The 21,151-nt window shown below is 48.0% G+C and overlaps 1 protein-coding gene across 7 annotated transcripts; it reads right to left on the bottom strand.

Annotated features, from left to right (window-relative positions):
* Positions 1-340: 340 nt before the first annotated feature.
* LMAN2L (lectin, mannose binding 2 like) lies at positions 341-19,537 on the bottom strand. Of its 7 annotated transcripts, none has more exons than XM_043918699.1 (9): positions 19,305-19,513; positions 17,995-18,113; positions 14,994-15,111; positions 14,101-14,183; positions 7,103-7,135; positions 5,564-5,725; positions 5,350-5,464; positions 2,105-2,224; positions 341-1,785 (listed from the first exon to the last, which is right to left on the bottom strand). In XM_043918699.1, exons 1-9 carry the CDS (start codon positions 19,489-19,491, stop codon positions 1,643-1,645), a joined length of 1,080 nt encoding a protein of 359 aa, XP_043774634.1. In that variant the 5' UTR covers positions 19,492-19,513; the 3' UTR covers positions 341-1,642. The 7 variants fall into 7 exon arrangements, with proteins under 7 accessions (XP_043774634.1, XP_043774636.1, XP_043774637.1 ...); XM_043918701.1 differs by having other exon boundaries at positions 341-1,669; positions 2,059-2,224; positions 19,305-19,504; XM_043918702.1 differs by having other exon boundaries at positions 341-1,669; positions 19,305-19,504.
* Positions 19,538-21,151: the final 1,614 nt, after the last annotated feature.

Genomic DNA, 21,151 nt, shown 5'->3' with positions numbered 1-21,151 from the left:
CCTTGTGCCCCCACCACAGAGGTCTATCCAATCTCCCCTGGAACTCAAAAACACAAAACAGCCATCTGCTTCCTTAGTTCCAAAGAAATTGGTCTGAAGGCCCATGGCAGGAGGTCAGAAGGGCCCCACTGTCACCCCACCTGCAGGAGAGACCTATAGCTCGTGGAAAGGATGTGAGGAAGCCAAAAACAACAGAAACCACCACCACCACCCCCCTGCCAGCCGAGGGGACCCCCCTTGCCTTCTGCATGGAGCAGAGTGTGCTCCCATCCCAGGCAGGGCAAGGGTGGATGGGCTGAAGGTTTCCGAACCCACCCCTAAAGGAAGGCCACACGGAAGGTCATGTTTGGTTTTCATCAGCCACATTAGGACTTTCCCTCGGGCTACAAAAGCACAGGGCTAGGAGAGCTGAGTCCAGACCCTCCAGGGAGAGTCCACCTGTCAGCAACAGAATCACAGGGCAGACAGGCGAGCAGCGCCCGACTCCTTGTCAGGTAAGGCAGTGGTGTCAGGGCTGACCCAGACAGGAGGATGCTCAGGCTCTGCCGCTCAAACAACAATGATCTCTTCCAGGCACAGGTGACCAGGATCCACTGCTTCCAGATTTACAACCACCGTTTCTTATCACTTAAGAAAGAGAAGCAAGAGTTCCTCTTTGGGGAGCATCCAAACTGAGGCTATAGAAGAAAGGTTCCTTACATTTTGACACTCTAAGTAGGATTCCAAAAGTTAAGATGAATATAAAACATGCAGCGAAGCAGGCTTGGAGCATCCAGAAACACCTCCACGTCCTCAGGTCACATGGTAGATGTTGCTTTCAGTGTCAAAACGTGGAGCGGTTTCACAGTCCCACAGCACCCGTGACGTCTCCCATGCTTCTCTTGACTTCACACACCCGACCGGGGGCCTAAAGGGGCCTAATTGGGAGTGCTACGAACCCACCAACAGAACCAAGATCCACCCTCAAGAACAAAGGCTAGAGTGGCAAGCCCCAGCAGAATGCCCCCTCCCCATGGCCCCCTAGCAAGGGTCAGTGACCCTCGAGTGTGTCCTGCAGTCCCAGGCCCTAATGGAGAGGCAGCCAGGTGTCTTTTCCAGCTCAGCTTGCATCTGCAGAGGATGATGGAAGGAGGGAGAGGCAGGGAAGAGATTTCCATCCAGATTTCCAAGGGAAGTGCCTCAGGTGGACAGGGGCTTGGACAAAAAGCAAAAACCAGTGGCTGGCTGGCCAGAAGGTGTGAGGAGTGACCACTTTCTAGTCTTTGAAGACTTACAAGTGAAGCCCAAGGGCCCTGTGAGCCCAACAGCAAGGCAGCCTAGGCTAGGAAACTCCTGCCGGTGGTTCTGGCATCATGGCGGCCCAGGTTCTCGCCAGCCCTCTTCACTCCCAAGTGGCGGGACCTTGGGGAAAGGCACATCGCAGCAGTGTCACCCAGCGGGGGGGCTTCCCGAGCCAGAGCTGGCCGTCCTCACAGGTGATGGGGGAGCCAGCGTCCCTGCCCGCAAAGCTCCAGTGACAGACCCGCACCCATGACCAGGTGCTGGTGACAGGAGAAGGCCCGCCCGGCCGGGAGGGTAGGTCAGCGGTGCTCCACCCGCGCCTCCCAGGGACAGCCACCCAGGTCAAGGTTGCGGGGGGCACTCAGTAGAAACGCTTCCGACTCTGGTCCTGCCATTTGTTGTAGAGGATGATCCCGATGACAATGGCAAAGACGGAAAACACCAGAGAGAAAAAGACGATGAGAAAGAGGGCCAGGCCGCTGAGGGGAGGCAGCGGGGCTGTCACTGAGGAAGCAAGAGAGAAGCAGGTCAGGAGGAGGGGGCCACTCGGGGAGGGCAGGACTGGCTGACGGGCGGTTCCCGTTTCTGGGAGCCGGAGCTCCAGTATGCCCTCTACACAGGCCACATTTAAAACCCAAGCAGCCCTGAACTGCTCGTCAGTAACGTGGAGACCAGTGAGAGGGCAGGGCCAGTGCTCAGGTGCCCCGGAGAAGAACAGAGAGGAGTCAGCCGCCACTGCTGGGCTGCACGGCCACCCGGCCCCCCAGCGGCCCTCACCACCCTGGCCGGCCGTGGGGCTCTTTCCCTGGACCCCTGTGCTCACTCTCAGGCAGCTTCATGTTGTCCACTGAGGGCAGGAACACGTCGCGATGCAGCTTCTCCTCTTCCGGGGTCCTCTCCACCGTCAGCTCAAACAGCTTCAGGGAAATGACATCGTGGTTGTCTAACGACAGAGAGAATGACAAAGGGATGACTCAAGGCACCCTGAGAAGAATGTCTTGGTTTAAGCTTCTAGTCCACAGCTAACACACAGTGACCTGGGAAAAAAAAAAAAAAAACCCACCACCAAAACCTCTTGTTTCTCATCTAGAAATAAGGACAGGTAACAGGGAATATTCTACATTACCCTATATAGAGAGTTTTCATCAACAAGCATGCCCTACCTACATAATTTTATTTATTTTATTTTTGGCTGGGTCTTTGTTGCTGCATGGGCTTCTCACTGCAGCGGCTTCTGCTCTTCTGGAGCACGGGCTCCAGGGCACAGGCTTCAGCAGTTGTGGCGTACGGGTTTAAGATGCTCCACAGCGCGTGGTACCTTCCCGGATCAGGGATTGAAGCCACGTCTCCTGCATTGGCAGGCGGATTCTTTACCACTAAGCCACAAGGGGAGCCCCCTGTATAATTTCAAAGTTGAGCAATAATACAAGAACTAAGCCCCAGTCACAGGTAAAACCTTCTCGTGAAAGGAGACAGAACAGCCCCACAGCTTCCCTTTAACACGGACTACACACGTGAGCAAAAGAGGAAAGGGCCACAGAGCAGCTGTTTAATGGGCCACGAGCAGGGAACAAGCACTGGCCTGGAACACACTTCCCTTCTGGGCTAAGGCTAACTCTTCCCAGTCCCTTGTGACCATGACCCTGAATCTCAATATTAATTACCAGACAAGGATGCAGGAGTTAGGGGCTCAATTTTTCTCTCTCCCCTTTTAAAGTAAGATTATAAACTCACAGATTCAAACATATTTGCTGTGTTTCAATCACTGTGGATGGTGATTGCAGCCATGAAATTAAAAGACGTTAGCTCTTTGGAAGAAAAGCTGTAACAAACCTGGACAGCTTATTAAAAAGCAGAGAAGCCATTTTGCTAACAAAGGTCCATGTAGTCAAAGCTATGGTTTTTCCAGCAATAATGTACAGATGTGAGAGCTGGACCATAAGGAAGGCTGAGCATCAAAGAATTAATGCTTTTGAGCTGTGTTGCTGGAGAAGACTCTTGAGAGTCCCTTGGACAACAAGGAGATTAAACCAGTCAATCCTAAAGGAAATCAACCTTGGATATTCATTGTAAGAACTGATGCTGAAGCTCCAATCCTTTGGCCACATGATGTGAAGAGCCAACTCACTGGAAAAGACCCTGATGCTGGGAAAGATTGAGGGCAGGAGGAGAAGCGGGTGACAGAGGATGAGATGGTTGGATGGCATCACCGACTCAATGGACATGGGTTTGGGTGGACTCCGGGAGTTGGGGATGGACAGGGAGGCCTGGAGTGCTGCAGTCCATCGGGTCGCAAAGAGTCGGACATGACTGAGCGACTGAACTGAACTGAAGGATGAGATAGTTGGATGGCATCACTGACTCAGTGGACAGGAGTTTGAGCAAACTTTGAGACAGTGAAGGTCAGGGAAGCTTGGTGTGCTATGATCCATGGGGTTGCAAAGAATCAGACATGACTGAATGACTGAACAACAAAATACACTGAAGTTGTACCTCTTACTGATGCGCAACTCAAACCAACTCGACCCAGTGGGAGCCTAGTCAAGTGGACTCCTGAGTCCTTTTACATGAATCTAAAAGTTTTTGATATGTTCTCTGCTTTTCTGGGAAGTTTTTAGCTTGTATTTCCTACCTTAGACCTGGCATGAGACACATCTCCAGGAAGCTTTTATTCTCGCTGGTGGGAATTGGTATTAAGAGGCCAGAAATATGAGGGTAGGGGTGCTCAGTGCTACTAGGTTGTTACTGCGGACTGGACTTCTTACCATCTGTATCATTAGGGTGACATTTACAGCTGTTTGTGGGTTCTTAGAATCTTTAGCAGGTAAAACCAGTTTAAAAAAAAAACACAAAAAACTGGATTTACCTTCAGTTAGAAAAAATGTTTTCTCTGCCAGCATTGATATTAAGCAACAGGACAGCCCACATTTTCTCCTGACAACAATGGGCCAAGGCTGAGTAGACGCTGCCCGTTTCAGATGGGCATTTGCCTTCCTGTTTTGCCACAAGAAAGTTCCATCTCATACCAGCTTCATTCATAATACACTATATTAATCAAAAGAACCAAAAGTTTCTTTACCTCAAAAGACGTCATGATTGAGGCTTAGGGGGAGAATGGACATAAAAGAGAAACTTTGGAAACAAGTAGGTAGAAAATCCAGAGAAGATAGAAAAGTCTGGTTCTGCTACGGTCACGTAAGTCAAGTAAGGCAGGAGTTTCAGGGTAACTGATCAAATGAGCTCAAGAGAAGATAAAGAGCAAACAGACAGAGCAGAGAAACAGAGGGAGCTTTTATGAGAACAGTGCCATGGCAGACGCGGGTCCGAACGCAGCATTTACCATGCTGGTGATTTACAGAGGTGGGTGGCCTGTAAGCAGAAGCCTCTGTACACACAGCACATTCAGAAGTCTGAGCACACGGTCTTCCCTAGTGGTCCAGTAGTTAAGACTCCATGCTCCCAGTGCAGGGGATGCAGGTTTGATCCCTGATTGGGGAACTAAAATCCCACATGTCTTTGGGCAACTAAGCCCAAGAGTCACAGTTACCCAGCTTGCAAGCTCTGTAGTCCACACGCCACATCGAGAGAAGCCCCAGTGCAGCCACATCGAGAGAAGCCCCAGTGCAGCCAAACTATAAATAAATAAATAAAATGTAGGTTTTATTAAAAAAAAAAAAAAAACCAGAAATCTGAGCACAAAAGAGTTTGGGGGTCAGTCAAGGAAAAGCTTTGTGAGGAGAAGGGGAAGCCAGCACATTAGGTGAAGGGACTTGCCTGTGGAAACAGGCACTAGGAAAAGGAAAGCACAGACCTGAAAACACAGACTGGAAGCACTGGCTTGATGAAGAGGCGAGCACTGCTTGCTGGCAGCAGCAGATCGCTCCCAGACACAACTGTGCCAGACGACCCCAGGCCTGGGCAATCTGGGCTCTACACACAAGAATTCAGGAAGGGGAGCACTCGTGGGCACCTGCTTGCCAGAGCTCTGCCCAGCTGGCTCTCACGCCCGGGCCTGCCTAGGGAGACGTGACCTGAGTTAGGGCCAGTAAGGAGCGCGCAGGGCAGTACCCGAGAGGTCGCCCGTGATGGACGAGGTGCCAAAGTAGTAGCCCCGGGGCAGGCGGACCCCCGGCACCTCTATGCAGTCCCTCCACTCGTGCTTGCCGTCGATGTCCATCATTATCTGCAACACAGAGAGCGGGAGGCAAGTCAGGGCCGGGCCCCGGCAGCGGAGTGAGACAGCCTGCGCTGCTGACGGGCGGCGTGCCCGGAACGGACTCACCGTCAGGTGTCTCTTGACGTAGCGGATCACAAGGAAGGTGTCGTAATGGAGGTTGCGGACGATGGCCGTGCAGCCCCCCAGCTCTGTAGGCCGCCCATCCCGCTCGTGATCGTAGCTGAGCGAGCCGTTGTTCACCATGGCTGAGATGTAGGGGAACACCCGCTGCGAAGGCAGGGGAGGAAAAGCAGAGGGCGGTGAGGAAGCTCTGGCAGGAACGCCTGTGCAAACAGCGACGGGACTTCTGCACACAAAGCTGAGCTCTTCACGACAGACCGGACGACCACTCTGCCTTGTCCCTAGCAGCCTCCGAGGGCCCACGCTGAGAGGGTCACTCGAGGGACAAGGCCCAGAGGTGACTGACCTCAGTACCTGCCTCCAGGCATCCTCCTCCCATCTGGGGTGGGTCCGAAATGGCTCCTCTGACACTCTGGGGTCTGACTGGAATCCTCCCAGAGGTTAGCACTTGGCACTTACATTCTGCCCAAGACTGGTTTTCTTCTTACTTGTATGTGCACATGTGCTAAGTTGTTACAGTCATGTCTGACTCTTTCTAATCCTCTGGACTGTAGCCCAGAGGCTCCTGTCCATGGAATTCTCCGGGCATGAATACTGGAGTGAGTTAATATGCCCTTTTCCAGGGGATCTTCCCGACCCAGGGATCGAACCCGAGTCTCCTGTGACTCCTGCATCGCAGGCAAATTCTTTACCACTGAGCCAACTGGGGAAGCCCCATGTGTATGTATGTGTGTGTATATACATACACACACAAATACATATCACCGACTGCCAAGTAAACTTCTTGAAAAATCATTTATTATGCTTCTTTGTATGTGTCCACCTTAGCACCACCTCTTCCCCCACAAGGGCAAGTTAGTTTTAGTTTTCCATGACAGCTGATGGACAAACTCGAATGAACTTTTTGGCCAACCCAGTATTTGGTGTACCCAGGCATTTTGAAAATACCTGTTCCCTCAGGGAACTCTTTCCATTTAGGATAGCACCTTTCAAATTCTAACATTCTATAAGCACATGATGTGAAATGGATCAGGACTCAGAAAGGACAGTGCCAGAACCAGGTGGCCTGGTGATGTTCTCCAGCCACAGGTGACTCCTCAGTCAAAAGATCTTCCGGCCCTTCACTGCACACAACTTCTCCCAGTAATACTCAGTGGGCAAGGTTCTCCTACTGAAAGTCTCCCCGTAGCCCATCCATTTTCCCACCTACTTCGGAGACCCTCTCTCTCCAATAGCCCTTGTGGAGCAAACTCTTCCTCAGAAATGACAAGCCAACCACTTCAGAATAAGCCTGGAACTGAGGCAGTGAAGAGACAGACACGGTGATGAAAGGACAGGAAACATCAGACATGCCACTTCTCTGGGGAGTTCCTCATTGTTCTAGACAATCAACATGCAAGATGAAAATGCAGGCGGAACTGGTGACTCTGGAGACAACGGCCACACAGATCGTGAACAGTCGCAAATGCTGCATGGGCACACAAGGAAATCGGGGACGGCCACAGTGAGTCAAGAATTGAGTACCTGGACTCCTGGAGAATACCGCCTCTTCTGGGCCTGAGAGGGTCCAGCAGGTTATTATAAAAACAAGAGAGGGCACAGAAGACAGGAGACCAAGTCAGAGAGAAACATCCGTGGAAGAGCTATGACCCAGCTGTAGTGGAAGAGCAAACCAATCTCAACCCCCAAATAGAATTTTAGGGTCCATGGAGGGCATTCCACAAGTCCTCAGGCCCCTCAAAATTATAGGCAAAAAACTACTTGTACATTTTCTAAGGCTAGGGTCTGCTGCTATCATCAGATTCTCAAGGTAGTCCACTAGGAAGAACTCTCTAACCCACACAGGGTCCTAAAACTTTCAGAACTTTATAAAAACACCCAGCATCACATTCTCTAAGCAGGCCTCACTTATGTCTCTGACAGTCCAAAGGTCAGGCCATGAGTGTGTCTGCGCCCAGACAACAGTACTTCTGTGGCAAGGAGAGAGACGAGGGTGATAAATAGGGCTCGAGTCTTCCAAATTCAAGATGTCCTTTACTGCCCAGGATCTCAGGCTATAGCTCTTGCCCAGAAGACAAAAATCCCACCACTTGAGAGACTATCAAATTAACTCTAATCCAAAGGGATCATTTACCCTCTAATTGAGCCTTATGGACATATACCTCCAAACAGTTACTGTTATTCTAACCTACAACATGCGGGCAAGAAAAAGCTCCGTGGGAACATTGCAGCAGGACAGATTTAGAAAAGTCACAAGGTTCAATGGTGTTTAGCTTTGCTCCAAAAAAAACTGCTATAGTTCTCGGCACCAGTAGTAAGGGAGGCCTGCACAAGCTCAGTTCAGCCCTGCCCTGCTGCGGGCCAACGGGTAGAACCCAAAGCATTCCTTTCTCTTAACACTGGGTATGCACCTAGTATGAGTCAGGCACTGTCCCAGACGCTGGACGCTCAGTGGGAAATAAGACAGGCAGATGTCTGCTCTCATGGAGCTGACATTAGAGGGGAGGAGACATACAATCAATCTTGTTCTTGTTCAATTGCTCAGTCAGCTCCGACTCTTTGTGACCCCATGGACTGCAGCAGACCAGGCTTCCCTAACCTTCTCTATCTCCCAGAGTTCACTCAAACCCATGTCCATTGAGTTGATGACACCATCCAACCATCTCATCCTCTGTCACCCCCTTCTCCTCCTGCCTTCAATCTTTCCCAGCATCAGGGTCTTTTCCAGTGAGTTGGCTCTTCACATCATGTGGCCAAAGGATTGGAGCTTCAGCTTCAGTCCTTCCAATGAATATTCAGGGTTGATTTCCTTTAGGACTGACAGGTTTGATCTCCTTGTTGTCCAAGGGACTCTCAAGAGTCTTCTCCAACACCACAGTTCGAAAAGCATCTATTCTTTGGCGCTCAACTTTCTTTATGGTCCAACTCTCACATCCAAACATAACTACCGGAAAACCATAGCTTTGACTATATGGACCTTTGTTGGCAAAGTGATGTCTCTGCTTTATAAAATGCTGTCTAGGTTGGTCATAGCTTTTCTTCCAAGAAGTAACCATCTTTTAATTTCATGGCTGCAGTCATCTTCCACAGTTATTTTGGCGCCCAAGAAAATAAATCCATCACTGTCTGAGACAGTGATAAATGCTATGGTGAAAATAACATAGGTAATACAATACAGAGAAGACATATACCTGAGGAGACAACATCTGAACAGAGGAGATCAAGCAGTTAGAGGGAATTCACCAAGAAATCTGAGGGCTGAAGAAGCATGAGGTTAGCATCTTCAGAACTAGGGGTGTCTGCAACAGGCTGGTGGGAGCTGAGGCGGGAGCCAGACCATGCTGGGCCTTACAGGCCACAGTGAGGGTCTTGGGGGAGCCTCAGACCAGCTCCCCAGCTGCTCTCTTATACCACTGGGGGCCTATGTACAGGACCACAGAAGGTATGAAACCAATCAGTGGGTGACTGAATGGCTGAAAAACTACTCTTCTACAACTATCATTTAGGAAAAGGGAATTATGAATGTGTTGTCAGCAGTTGACAGAAATGGGCTTCCATAACTTCAGTGAATAATGAGGGAAAAGAAGGGACTGAAAATGCACTCGGGAGCTCTGGTGATCCCAAGGCTTGCTTGATGTTTCAACCCCAGTACCTGGGATCAGAAGTTTAAGTTGAAACTTTCGAGAGAGTGCTGAGAACAGTGACCCTTAACCTAAGGGGGCCTTGCTCTTGCCAAGGCTGGTGAGGCACCTTCTTTTTCAGCACCCACCAGAGGTCAGCTGGGCCTTGCCATGACCTGGGGGAGCTTTTCAACTGCACATACATGAGGGAACTACAGTCAGAGAGCCTCATTCAGCAGGTTTAGAATGGGGCGTGGGACTACGTATTTTTTTAAAAGGCAGGACTTCCCTGGTGGTCCAGCGGTTGAGAAGCTGCCTCCCAAAGCAGGGGACACAGGTTTGATCCCTGGTTGGGGAACTAAGATCCCACAAACCTCGGGGTAACAACTAGAGAACCTGTGTGCCGCTACTAAGACCTGATGTGGTTAATTAATTAAAAAAACAAAAAGGCACTATGGATGATTGGGATGTGGCAGGAGAATTTAAGAAATATAGCACTAGACAGGTCTACAGCTTCAAAGTTGGAATTTGTCCACTTCAGCAACTCATGGCTTGGCCTTCAACTTGACACCTCACATTAACCGTAAGTCTTTAAATGCCACTTTAACTTCTATGCCTAGTCAGGAGTTCTTGAAGGGTTTCCTGTGTACCCACTAATTTCACACAGAAGCTAATTTTCTTTCCTTGGAAAGCAGCCTATATACAGCCAGAACCAAAGGCAGAAGAATGACCCTGACTGTGGCAAAGGTGGCAGTTTCATTCCTCTTTTAAGAGTCACCAAAAATTAGGAGCTCCTGCCTGCTGTCCAAATGGTGGTTGTCTGAAGAGTGCGGAAGTGTTTTTAACTTTTTGTGCTACATGGTACTATTGTACCTTCAGCATACCTTGAATGAAGAGACTCGAGAGCTTGTGGGTCCTACGCTAAAACTCCGCAGGTGCAAAGCACACACGCTGTGACTCACTAGGGAGAAAAAGGGGCACACACAGCCCTCCGTAATCAGGGAGACCTGGGTTCTCACTGCAGGCATGCCACGCACGCCTGCGTCATCTCGGAGAGTCTACTTCCTCACTGCAAGCGGGGAGAACACACAGCTCCCAGGGTTCACCATGAAGACGAAATGAGATATGCAGAGCATTTGGTACAGTGCCTAGTGTTCAAAAGGGAGTCAACAAACATTCATTCAATGACTAAGTGAATTTCCAGATCTAAATATTGTTTATAGGTGCTCATATGTAAACACAAAACCAAACACATGTTTTTTTAGAGCAGTAATTCCAAGACCACTGGCTGTTATGGACCACTAAAAATCTCCAAACACATAACACATTCTGGGGATTAATGTTTACTTTTTCTTGATTTTTTTTTTTTTTTTGCCTATTAAATATGTTAAAATACAATTAAAATACAATAACTATATTATTGTATTTTACAATGACAAGACAGCCATCTAAAATACACATCAGTTTGAAAAAGAACATTTTAAATGAAAAAAACCTAAATATTTCATAATAAATAAATAATAAAACATTTCACATTTATGAGAAGTCACTTCACTGTTCCTGCTGTCAAACCTGGGAAACTCTGTTACCAACCAACACAAGTCTAAGAACCAGCATGCAGGAGTCCCTCTCAGAGCAGGTCTTACCAACCTAAACCACACTGCACTTGAGCACGCTGACCAGGCCTGCTCTCTGGAACCCAGGTGTGAAGACAAGGAGGGTGGGAGGGGAGAGGGAGAGCAAGGAGCCACAAGAGCACTGTCGAGATGTCTGCAAATGTCCCCGGGGACGTCACTCAGTGCTGAGAATACAAATAGTCAGCCCTTTCTGTGCCTAAGAGGTGGTCTCAACCTTCGCTGCTCACACCATCACAGCGGCACGCGAACGCTGTGCTGTGCCGTAAATTCTCAGCTGTATCCTACTCTTTGCAGCCCACCGGGCTCCTCTGTCCATGGGATTTCCCAGGCAAGAATACTGGAGTGGGTTGCCATTTCCTCCTCCAGAGGATATTCCCAACCCAGGGATCGAACCCTTGTCTCCTTCGTCCCCTGCACTTCAGGTGGATTTTTTACCAATGAACCACGGGAAAGCCCAGTATGTGAATGCTCTTGTTAATGAGAGGGATCGTTCATCTCTGTGGAAGAGGAGATCTTGTCTACAGTTCTACTTTGGGGAACCCATGAACCTCCTGAAATTGCATGTAAAATCCTATTGTATTCAACTGTAACAGAAATACATTTCTACTTCTCTTGAAAACTAATTCTCACCAATGAAGCTCAGCCTCAATCCCTGATGACATCTGAGAGCTGGCCAATATTCCTGGGACCTAATTTCCAAAGGAGTGTCTCTTAGAAAACACTGCCTCACCAAGGATTGAGAAAAAACAAACAAAAAACCCCACTAAATCACATCCAAATAGTATATTAAGAGAACTTACAAAGTTATAGAGTTCTTTTAATAATGTAAAAATTCTTTCCACCAACAATAAAGAGATCAAGAGGGATCAGTGTTTTCATCAATATAAAGATTGGAGGGAATGTGCTATTAAATTCAAGGCATATTATTGCTTATTTTCTTCCAGTTTCAAAAGAGGAAAAACAATCATTACATTAAAAAAATATGGGAAGCACCTCAAACTCGACTTCCAAGCTGGCCTGATCTGAGAAGAGCAGTGAGCTGCTCACGCCACTCGCCAACCAGCTGTTTCTGCCTCCAGGGGTCTTTTATGCCAGCTATATATGGGATTCACCTAGAGATGTTTGAAAAGGTTAAGCTGCCCATCAGATTCTCCGAGCTTGGGGCCTAGAGAGAAGTAGTTTTAAATGCTCTGCAGATAATTCCAAGAGCAACTGCAGCTAAGGCAGAAAAGAGGTCCCAATTTTAACCACCTGAAACTGATATTTTTGTTTAACATCTACTCTCCTTACAAAACAAGGCCCATCAGATCTGCCCTCTTAAGCAGAATGACTCCTGCCTGATGGTGAAATGGAAGCTAAGAGAGCGTGAATAATTTATTTCTGGGAGAAATAGAGAGCCATGTTTAAAAGTCTAGTCAAGCCCTAAAGCCCACGCATGCTTCAGATGCATTTCTAACCACCACTATTTCCTCAATGGGACTGCAAACCCTTCTCACGACGTCCCCTCACTAAAATCCTTTCATGCACTTACCCCCTAAAATACTTATAGCTCCAGACTCCCCGATAGGCACACCGCCCTTCAGAGCCCGCCCCACCATGTGCACGCTGAGGGCGAGTCAGCCACACTAAATGGCTCTGCCGCTGGTCTGACAGGTCACCAGCCACCCGAGAGGCTGCTCAGTCATAGTGGCCCGTGAACACGCTTGGGACAGAAGAGCATTAGCAGCAAAGAACACAAGGTGAAGGGCGGCCTTGGAACACGGGGAGGCTGAGGGCCCTCTTTTTCTCTCTAGCCTCATTTCTCTCTGACCCCACCTTTTCCCCTTCACATTCACTGTCCCTTCTCTGACTTTAACACATTAACATACGCTTTTCTATCTGCAGCTAATCTAATCTAATTCTGCAGATTTCAAAGTCAATATCACTTCCTGGAGGAAGTCTCTCCCAACCACCACCGTCCCCCCCAGGTTAGATGCTTCTGCCAGGTCTTCCGAGAGCACCTCTGCAGAGCCCCCATCAGCACGCTGACACATCAGTGCTCCCGAGTGTGAGGACCACGTGGATCTCATTCACTAATTCCCAGGGCGTGGCACCTCAACAGTGGCTGATGTCTGGCAGACTGAAGAAAAGCCCAGAAGCAAGTCTCTAACTGACCCACCACAAAAGGTTCCTCTCATAACTCAGGTCTCACTATCCACGTCCTTTAAGCCAAACTCTGAACGGAAATGTGAGAAACTGCTGAATCTGGGTGTTGATATACAATGATCTGTTCATTCAATTTTTTTTTATACGTTTGAAATTTTTCATAAAAAACTTTTGGGGGGAAAAGTAAGTTCTGCTTTCATTTCTAATCGTGCCTTTCTTGCTAAACATTATTTAGTGATAGGATACCCAGCAACAACATGTCCTAATCATTTCCCCACCATCTGCTGGCAGAGTCACCAGGCAGAGAGCACAGGCCTGCTGCTAGCATAAGCAAGTACGAGAAAACCCTTACGGCCAGCTAACGAAGTGCAGGACGCTTCTGCTAACAGCCAGACTGCTGTTGCTGTTGTTGCTTAGTCACTAAGTCGTTTCTGACTCTTTTGTGACGCCCTGGCGGGACTGTAGCCCACCAGGCTCCTCTGGCCATGTGATTTCCCAGGCAAGAATACTCGAGCGGGTTGCCATTTCCTCTTTTGGGTGGTCTTTCCAACCCAGGGACTGAACCCGTGTCTCCTGCATTGGCAGGCAGACTCTTTACCACGGAGCTACCAGGGAAGTCAACTGGATCTCTACCAGGTTTCAACAAAATGCTGAGATTTCATCCATTTCTCTTTACAGCCTTTCCTAGAGGAGACCAGTGTGCAGGTCTGAGAAGAGGAAGAAGAAAAGGATACTGGCAAGGGGGAGCAGCTGCAGAAGAGAGCTCAGCAGTGACACAGGATGTCAGGGGAGTGGAGGCACAGAATTCAGCTTGCTCCGGTGCTGGCCTAGCCATGCAAGCTCAAGTCTAGTGGCTCCCAATGTGCGCACGAGAGAGACCACTGTTTAACCCTGAAAAGCCCCCATCACGAGGACCACTGCCAAGACTGTGCACCATGAACAACTCTCTTCTAGAAAAAAAACTGACACAGACATTAACTATTGAAGTGCAACAGACAAAGAAAATAGAACCGAACCCCTCACTTCCTCTTCCGTGTTCCCGCCTGAACAACATTCCTAAGGCAAAGGGCTGTGATGTCAGTTCAATGTGGCTGACCTAAGCTATGACACTGGCCATTACCTCTTGCTGCTTCTCCTCATTGGGATAGGTGTCTACAAATACTCCCAGCCCCACAAATTTGTCCATGTTTCCAAACACAGGCCCTAGAGAGAGAGAACAGATGATGAACAACAGTGAAACAAAGCCAAGAGTTGATAAAGGAATAACACATCACTGTGATGGAGGAAAAAGTGAGATTCAAAGGACCCCAGGCGTCCCTTTAAGATGAGGAAGCAGCTGTAGAAACACCCCGTGAAGGGCTCGGCCTGTAACAAGCATTCAGTAAGCACCCACAGTTGTCTGTCACTAAAGGGGAGAGAGAGAAGGCCAGCGTCACCGTGCTTAGCGCTCCAGCGGCTCCCTGATTTGACCTGGTTGCTAAGGTGCCCCTGAAGAATTCTGCTTCACAAACACTTGTTGATGACTATGCCCCCGAGTGAACTGAATTCCCAAGTTTCTGCTTCTAATTGCAAAAGAGATCAGGTCAGATCAGGCTCAATTTGTCCTGTACTTGCAGCAAAGCCTCCCGTACAAAAAGGAAAAATAGGTAAGTCTTCTCCTTTCTCCTGACTCAGGAGTTCTGAGATGGGTCTCTACTCGGGCTCAGGAGAAACCAGTACACCCAGCGTCAGTATTTGGGAGGGCCAGTGCTTTCCTTCAGCCAATCAGGCCACGAAGTTTCAAAGAGAAAGCGGAAGTAACCAATAAACAAGAGGCCATCCCAGGATGAGTCAAGGTCAGCTGCTTTTAGGACTCAGACCCCATTCTAAAGACTAGACAGGCTAATGTGTATCCAAACATCAAGGGAGAGGGAAAACCGCTGGCACTGTGAAGTCATGCCTGTCTCCAGAAGAGGACACGTGAAAAAGCAGGCCTGTCACCCCCCCACACAGAGCAGCCCAGCGCCCCAGTACCTGGCTGCATCCGATCCTTCGTGTACCAGATGGCCAAGCCATCCCCGTGCAAGTTCTTCTTCCCTTGCCCGTGGATTCTGAAGTGCACCTGCAACTCCCAGTCTCTCAGGAAACACGGCTAAAGTGAAAGAGACGTTGCAATCAAAGAGGAGCCTGAAACACCAGGCCTCAGGCCCTCATCCACGGTCTACACACTTGGAAAACACACGCGGGGGACGTGAGGCTAAGAGGTAAAACCAAAACTTAAAACTCGCTAAAGGTTTATGCAGTAAAATTAAACAGATTGAGTCACTTATCTGTATGCGGTATTTAATATGTAAAGTGAATACACCTCCCAATCAGCGTCACCATCTCCCAACAGAAACAGGATAGCATCCCAAGGTTGGAAAAGACGAGAGAACTTCATGTTAGACTGCTGTGATCCTATACCCACCCAGCAAAAGATCTCAGCATCCAGGGTAGAGGTGGCTGAATTAATACTCATATGCAATTATGATCACCCCTCTGAGAGAAAGACTCTAAAAAGCTGGGATCTCAAGAAAGGTCAAAGCCTCATTCATTACAAAAAAAAAAGATAACCTAAGGCATCACACAAAGGTCTCCAGGAATAATGAACATCTGCTATAAACAACTCTAATTAGCTAGACTTGGCTCTATGCCAAGCTGAGGGGCAACCCAGAGTTCCCACAAGAAGGGATAAGCTATGTCCCCACCAGTGTCAGGCCCTCAGCCAAGGAACAGAAATGCACCAAAGGAGACACTACCCCCTCCTCCCACCACCACAGAGACAGCCTTTGGTGGAAAATCATGAAGGAGGTGGGCACTAAACAGACTCCTGTTTTCCTTTTGAACTGTGTATCAAAACCTTGGGGGAAAAAAAAGTAGACAGAAGTAAGTGGATAATTCAGTGTTCTAAATAGTTGAACACTTTGAAAGAGAAATCAGAGTAGGTATTTGGTTTGGAGAGGCTCCTGGTTAAGCTTCACCGTGAAAAACGAGGGGAAGGAAGAGCAGATAGGCCAGTTCAGGCAAAGGCCCTCCACGTAGATTGTTCAAAAACAAACCAAAAAACCCAGTAGATTGCTCTGGCTCTTGAGCAACAATTATTTTCAGCTTCCGTTTTCAATTTCTGGGAAATCCTCTTAAAGTGCTAGTATTAGTACATAGTCAAAATAAAAGGGGTGTGGACACTTCTGAGTTCACCAAAGAACCCTGAAATCTCCAGTAGCTTTCCCTCCTCTGATAAGCCAAGCCCCCAGTTGTCATCTTGGGTTCTCATCTTTGCGCTATTTCATTTAGATCTCAGGGCAAGAGTGAAATTCAGTGGCAGGAAGCTGCCCCCATAGCCAGTGGGTAAGTATTATATGCCTCTGGGAAGACAATGAGCCAAGAGGCATCCGCCGCTCTTACCCTTGGCCTCGTGCGGCACGATGCTATACAGTCCTGCTCAGGGTGATGTCTAACAGTAGGGCTCAAACTTTGCTGCATGTCAGATTCACCTAGGGAGCTTTTAAAAATCCAAGTGTCCAAGCTGTACCCCATTCTAATTAAATTAGAATCTCTGGGGGTGGGACCCGGCCACCAACTCCAAAGGACAGCCAAATTGGAGCACCACTGCTCAAACAAATCCATCCTATTCAAATAACTTAGAAACAGTGCTAAGGCTCACTCTGACAGTCAGATAACAAAAAACACAGGTAACAGAGAATCTGAAAAAGAGCAAGATAACTAGATCCTAGACTAGAATCATTGTTACATCAAAGCGTTACATAGAGACAGCTAGCAAGATAACATCAAAGTATCAAGCCTTGGACAAAATCATTTATAATCCATAGACCTGTATCAGTGACTCTTGTAATAGACATGTAACAAACAACAGCGGCGTTTCTGTAACCATCGTAACTTTCCGAAGCATTTTCATGTCTATTGCCTTATTTTATTCTAACAGTAACCCTGGTGGGCAAGCAGAACGGATAAGATGAAGCTCATTTGACAGTTGGAGAAATTGAAAACTGAGCAAGGATAAATAACTGAGGGTCTGTGAGACCACTAGATTGAGAACGCAAGTCTTTCAGCTGCCAGCCCTCCACTTCTATCTGAACACACTGCCCTGCATTCCGTCCAAGAATGAGCTCAGCACTGCAATCTGGGTTAAGGGGCCAGAGTGTACAAATAGCTCACATAGAAACTTCTTGTCTTTCTGCTTCTTCAGAATTCTCTGCCACATAAAATGAACAGGGACAAGAAATTGTTCCTTTTTCTGAGATCCACTTATCTACAACTAATGATAAAAACCATGGGAAAGTAAGTTCTTAGCTTCTGAGAACCCAAAAGAAAGTATTCAAGAATGCCAAGGTCACTCCCCAAAGTAAAGTGATCATAAAAGATTTGCAAAGAGCCCTGGAAACCGAAAAGAAAGCATCATCTTACACTTGTACAAAATCACAGTGCAGCCACACCAGGAATACTGCATTCACTTCTTGCCGCCATACCTCAAGGAAGACAATGTCGCTAGAAAAGGTCCAGAGAAGGACAAATAAAATGACCAAGGGCTCAAAGTGGTTTTTACATGAAAATAAAATTTAAAATTCAACTCAAAAGGGAATAATAAGGGAGGGGGGTGGGGAAGGGGGTCAGGAATACTGAGATGAAGTGTAGAATAATTTTAAAAGAGTAGTCTTTTATTTTATAAAGCAAAGTAATTAAATGTGAGTTGACTTATTAACCTCCAAAGTTAACACTATCAGGTCAATCAGGAACTAAAGACATTTCAGAAAACTGAATCAAAACCAATTATTTGCTATAATTAGGGGAAGAGAGATCATCTCCCTAAATATCTGATTTCAATAAGAACATCATTATAATCTCTGAAATGAAAATACTTCATATTCACAGAAGACAGAATATGGGGAGGGGGGTGGGACTGAGAATAGTCAGTATGCCACTGAACTTTTTTTAGTAGTTTCTGGGTCACCAACACAGGAGGGAGAAAGATTCTTACCACCCGGTTCCACAGGGCACCCTGTTTACTTTGCATATCCGGGGTAAGGCGGATATACTGGGTCATCACCATGGCATTGCCCATCAGATTCCACAGGGAGGAACTGCTTGTGCCCACACCTACGGGGAAGAAGTAGATCAGTTCATTCTCTTCAACCCCAACCCATTTGGAAAACCGCCATGGACCCTCTGAAAGCTGGAGTCATCTTTCTTCCCCCTTCATATGAGTCCCACCTCCTGTCACTCAGTAAATCTTAACTCTTTACCACCTTTCTTCTTTTCACAAAGCCTTTCTCAGGTGAAGACCCTAGAGCACATCAGAGCTGTCACTTCATCCACGCCACAGTAACCATAGCTCAGATTCATTCTTCCCCATTTTATATGTGAGTAAATTTTAGCACCGTGAAAGAAAAAATTTCCCCAGTTATACCAAAAAGAGCTTGACCCTCTGGGGCTCTAGGGCTTAATCACATTATTTCTTTGAACAAGAAGCTACTTTCCCCCTTACCGCAGACTATCAACCCCTTGCAAGTGAGAATTCTTGTTACCCACAGTATTTGCAAGGAGAAGGCACTGGAGACATCCTCTAAGTGAATAAGCGATCACCCTTAGCAGCAGAGTATACCTCCTTTATGCTTCGTGTTTTTGTTTGTATGCTGTCGCCATACCCTCCAGTAGGGAAACACACTCGTGTTAATTAAGCCATCCGCACTGATTTGGTCCTCTTTGTAGCTAACCATGTAAATTTGCTGGTTGATAAGTTGTGCCTAGTGGCCTATGTACACTAAACACAGCAAAGCTAACCAGCCTCTTTCATCGATAGGGCTTCTGGACTGGAGAAGAACAGGTGTCTTAATTGACAACAGAATTTTATCTTCTCAGTGCGGCCAAGTTCTACCCCAGTTCTGCCTCATGCTTTATTTCTAGCACATCCACAGCTCCATCAGGAGCCCAGCTCACTGCTAGTGGCCCTCAATCACGGTCCACCGTTCGCAGTTCTCTGCCCTGCCCACATTCCACCTGTTCATCTCTAACTCCCCTTCATCCACGCCGGGCGCTAGTGGCATCCGAGAACCCTGCTTCGACCTGCTGGAAACTTCCAGGACTAATTCCGAGGGGTGGGGAGAGAGAAAGCTGACCCCTGTCCTCTGGATCCGTGGCTCCCGAACACAGCGAGAGTCCCCAGGGGCTCCCACCCGCCGCCGCCAGCTTCCTCGGGGTCACGAAGCCCTTCGCCGCCCCCGCCTCTACGGACAAGCTCAGGTCCCGAAGCCCTCCCGGTGCACGACCACCTCGCCCCCGGCGCCTCACCCTGGTAGGGCTTCGACAGCGAGTGCTCCCGTTTCAAGTACTCGAACGTTTGACCCGCCCCGACTTGCCGTGGCCCCTGCCCAGACCCCAGCAAAAGGAGAAGGAGCAACATCCTGGAAACTTCCCGTGCCGACAAACGCCGCCGCCACCGCCGCCACCACCCAGAGGGTGCCAGGGCCACCGCCATCTTTCCCACCGCCGTCCCTTCACTAAAGGCCCGCCCCGTCGTCCAAGCCATTGGTCCGTGGGACCATCTGCTTCACGTCCTATTGGCTCTCACATAATCCCCGCCCCCGCAGGTGAGACTTTCACCGATTGGCTGGCTTGAGTACCAGTTGCCTTGCCAACCCGCCTGGACTCGCTTACGTTTTTGCATTTATCCTGAGCGCCACTAGGCCTTCTGGCATACATGGTGATCTTCATTTTGTGTCTGCTTTCTGGAGTAAATTTAAAGAGATAAAATGCTTCTTCTAGTCCCCACGCAAACCTTCTAGCCTCACTGCCACTCACTCACTCACTCACTCCTGACTGTACAGAGCTACCAATCAAGAGGCTATAAAACTGAAAGGAGAAATAGAGAAATTAACGACTCAAGTAGCTGGAAAATTATCAAATTTATAAGAGGCTTGAAGAGTACTCATCAAACAACTTGACCTGATGACATTCATAAAACCAGCCAACAATGGCAGAAGATATATTCTCTTCTGTGAAAAAGAAACATTTACCAAGATAATCTGAGCCAAAAAACTCCAAACCTCTGCAAATTTAAAAGAATTGAAAGCACACAAAGAATATTCTCCTATCGTGATGGTATTATACTAGAAGTCTGTAACAGAAAGATTTCTGAGAAATCCCCAAATGTTTGGAAAGTAAACTCACTTCTAAATAATCTGTGAGAGAGTAGGGGGCTCTGGGGGACTTCAGCAGGTCCTCTGAGAAAGGAAACAGAATAATCAGTCCTTTACCTGTTAGTGTAATCATATCTCCAGCCCTGAAGCTAAAAAACTGAGATTCATCCAAGCTTCCATTCTCTTCCTCACCAATTCCATTACCCAACCAATAAATAACTGATGGTTTTAGTCTTAATTATTTCTCAGAGCCACCACAGCCTTTTCATCCCTCCCTTTGTCTTTCTGCTGGACAACAGCAGCAAGTGCCCCAACTGTTGTTCTGGCCACCATCATCAATGTGGCCATCCAAGTGCCGTGTAGCCATGCTCTTTCCTGTGTGTCAGGGTTAAGCCAGTTCGTATTTATAAAGCTGTTAGAGTAGTTTCTGGCATGTTGTAAGCACTGCTTCTATTTAGTCCCTAAGTCTTGTCCCACTCGTTGCAACCCAATGGACTGCAGCACGCCAGGCTTCCCTCTCCTTCACTGCCTCCCAGAGTTTGCTCAAACTCATGTCTATTGAGTTGGCAATGCTATCTCACCATCTCATCCTCTGTCACCTTCTTCTCCTTTTGTCTTCAATCTTTCCCAGCATCAGGGTCTTTTTCAGTGAGTGGGCTCTTTACATCAGGTGGCCAAAGTGCTGAAGCTTCAGCTTCAGCATCAGTCCTTCCAATGAATATTCAGGTTGGATTTCCTTTAGGGCTGACTGGTTTGATCTCCCTGCAGTCCAAGTATCAACATTATTAACAGAGCCCATGATGATTCCCAGGTGGCGCTAGCGATAAAGAATCTGCCTGCCAATGCAGGAGATGCAAGAGATGCAAGTTCAATCCCAGGGTTGATAAGTTCCCCCAGAGGAGGAAAATTGCAACTCACTCCAGCATTCTTTTCCCTGAAAAATTCCATGGACAAGAGGAGCCTGGCAGGCTACAGTTCATGGAATGAAAAAGACCTGGA

Source organism: Cervus elaphus, chromosome 11, assembly GCF_910594005.1.
Source record: "Cervus elaphus chromosome 11, mCerEla1.1, whole genome shotgun sequence".
Lineage (NCBI taxonomy): Eukaryota > Metazoa > Chordata > Mammalia > Artiodactyla > Cervidae > Cervus > Cervus elaphus.
Note: the sequence above shows the minus strand (reverse complement) of the source record. Positions and strands in the feature narration are given on the sequence as shown.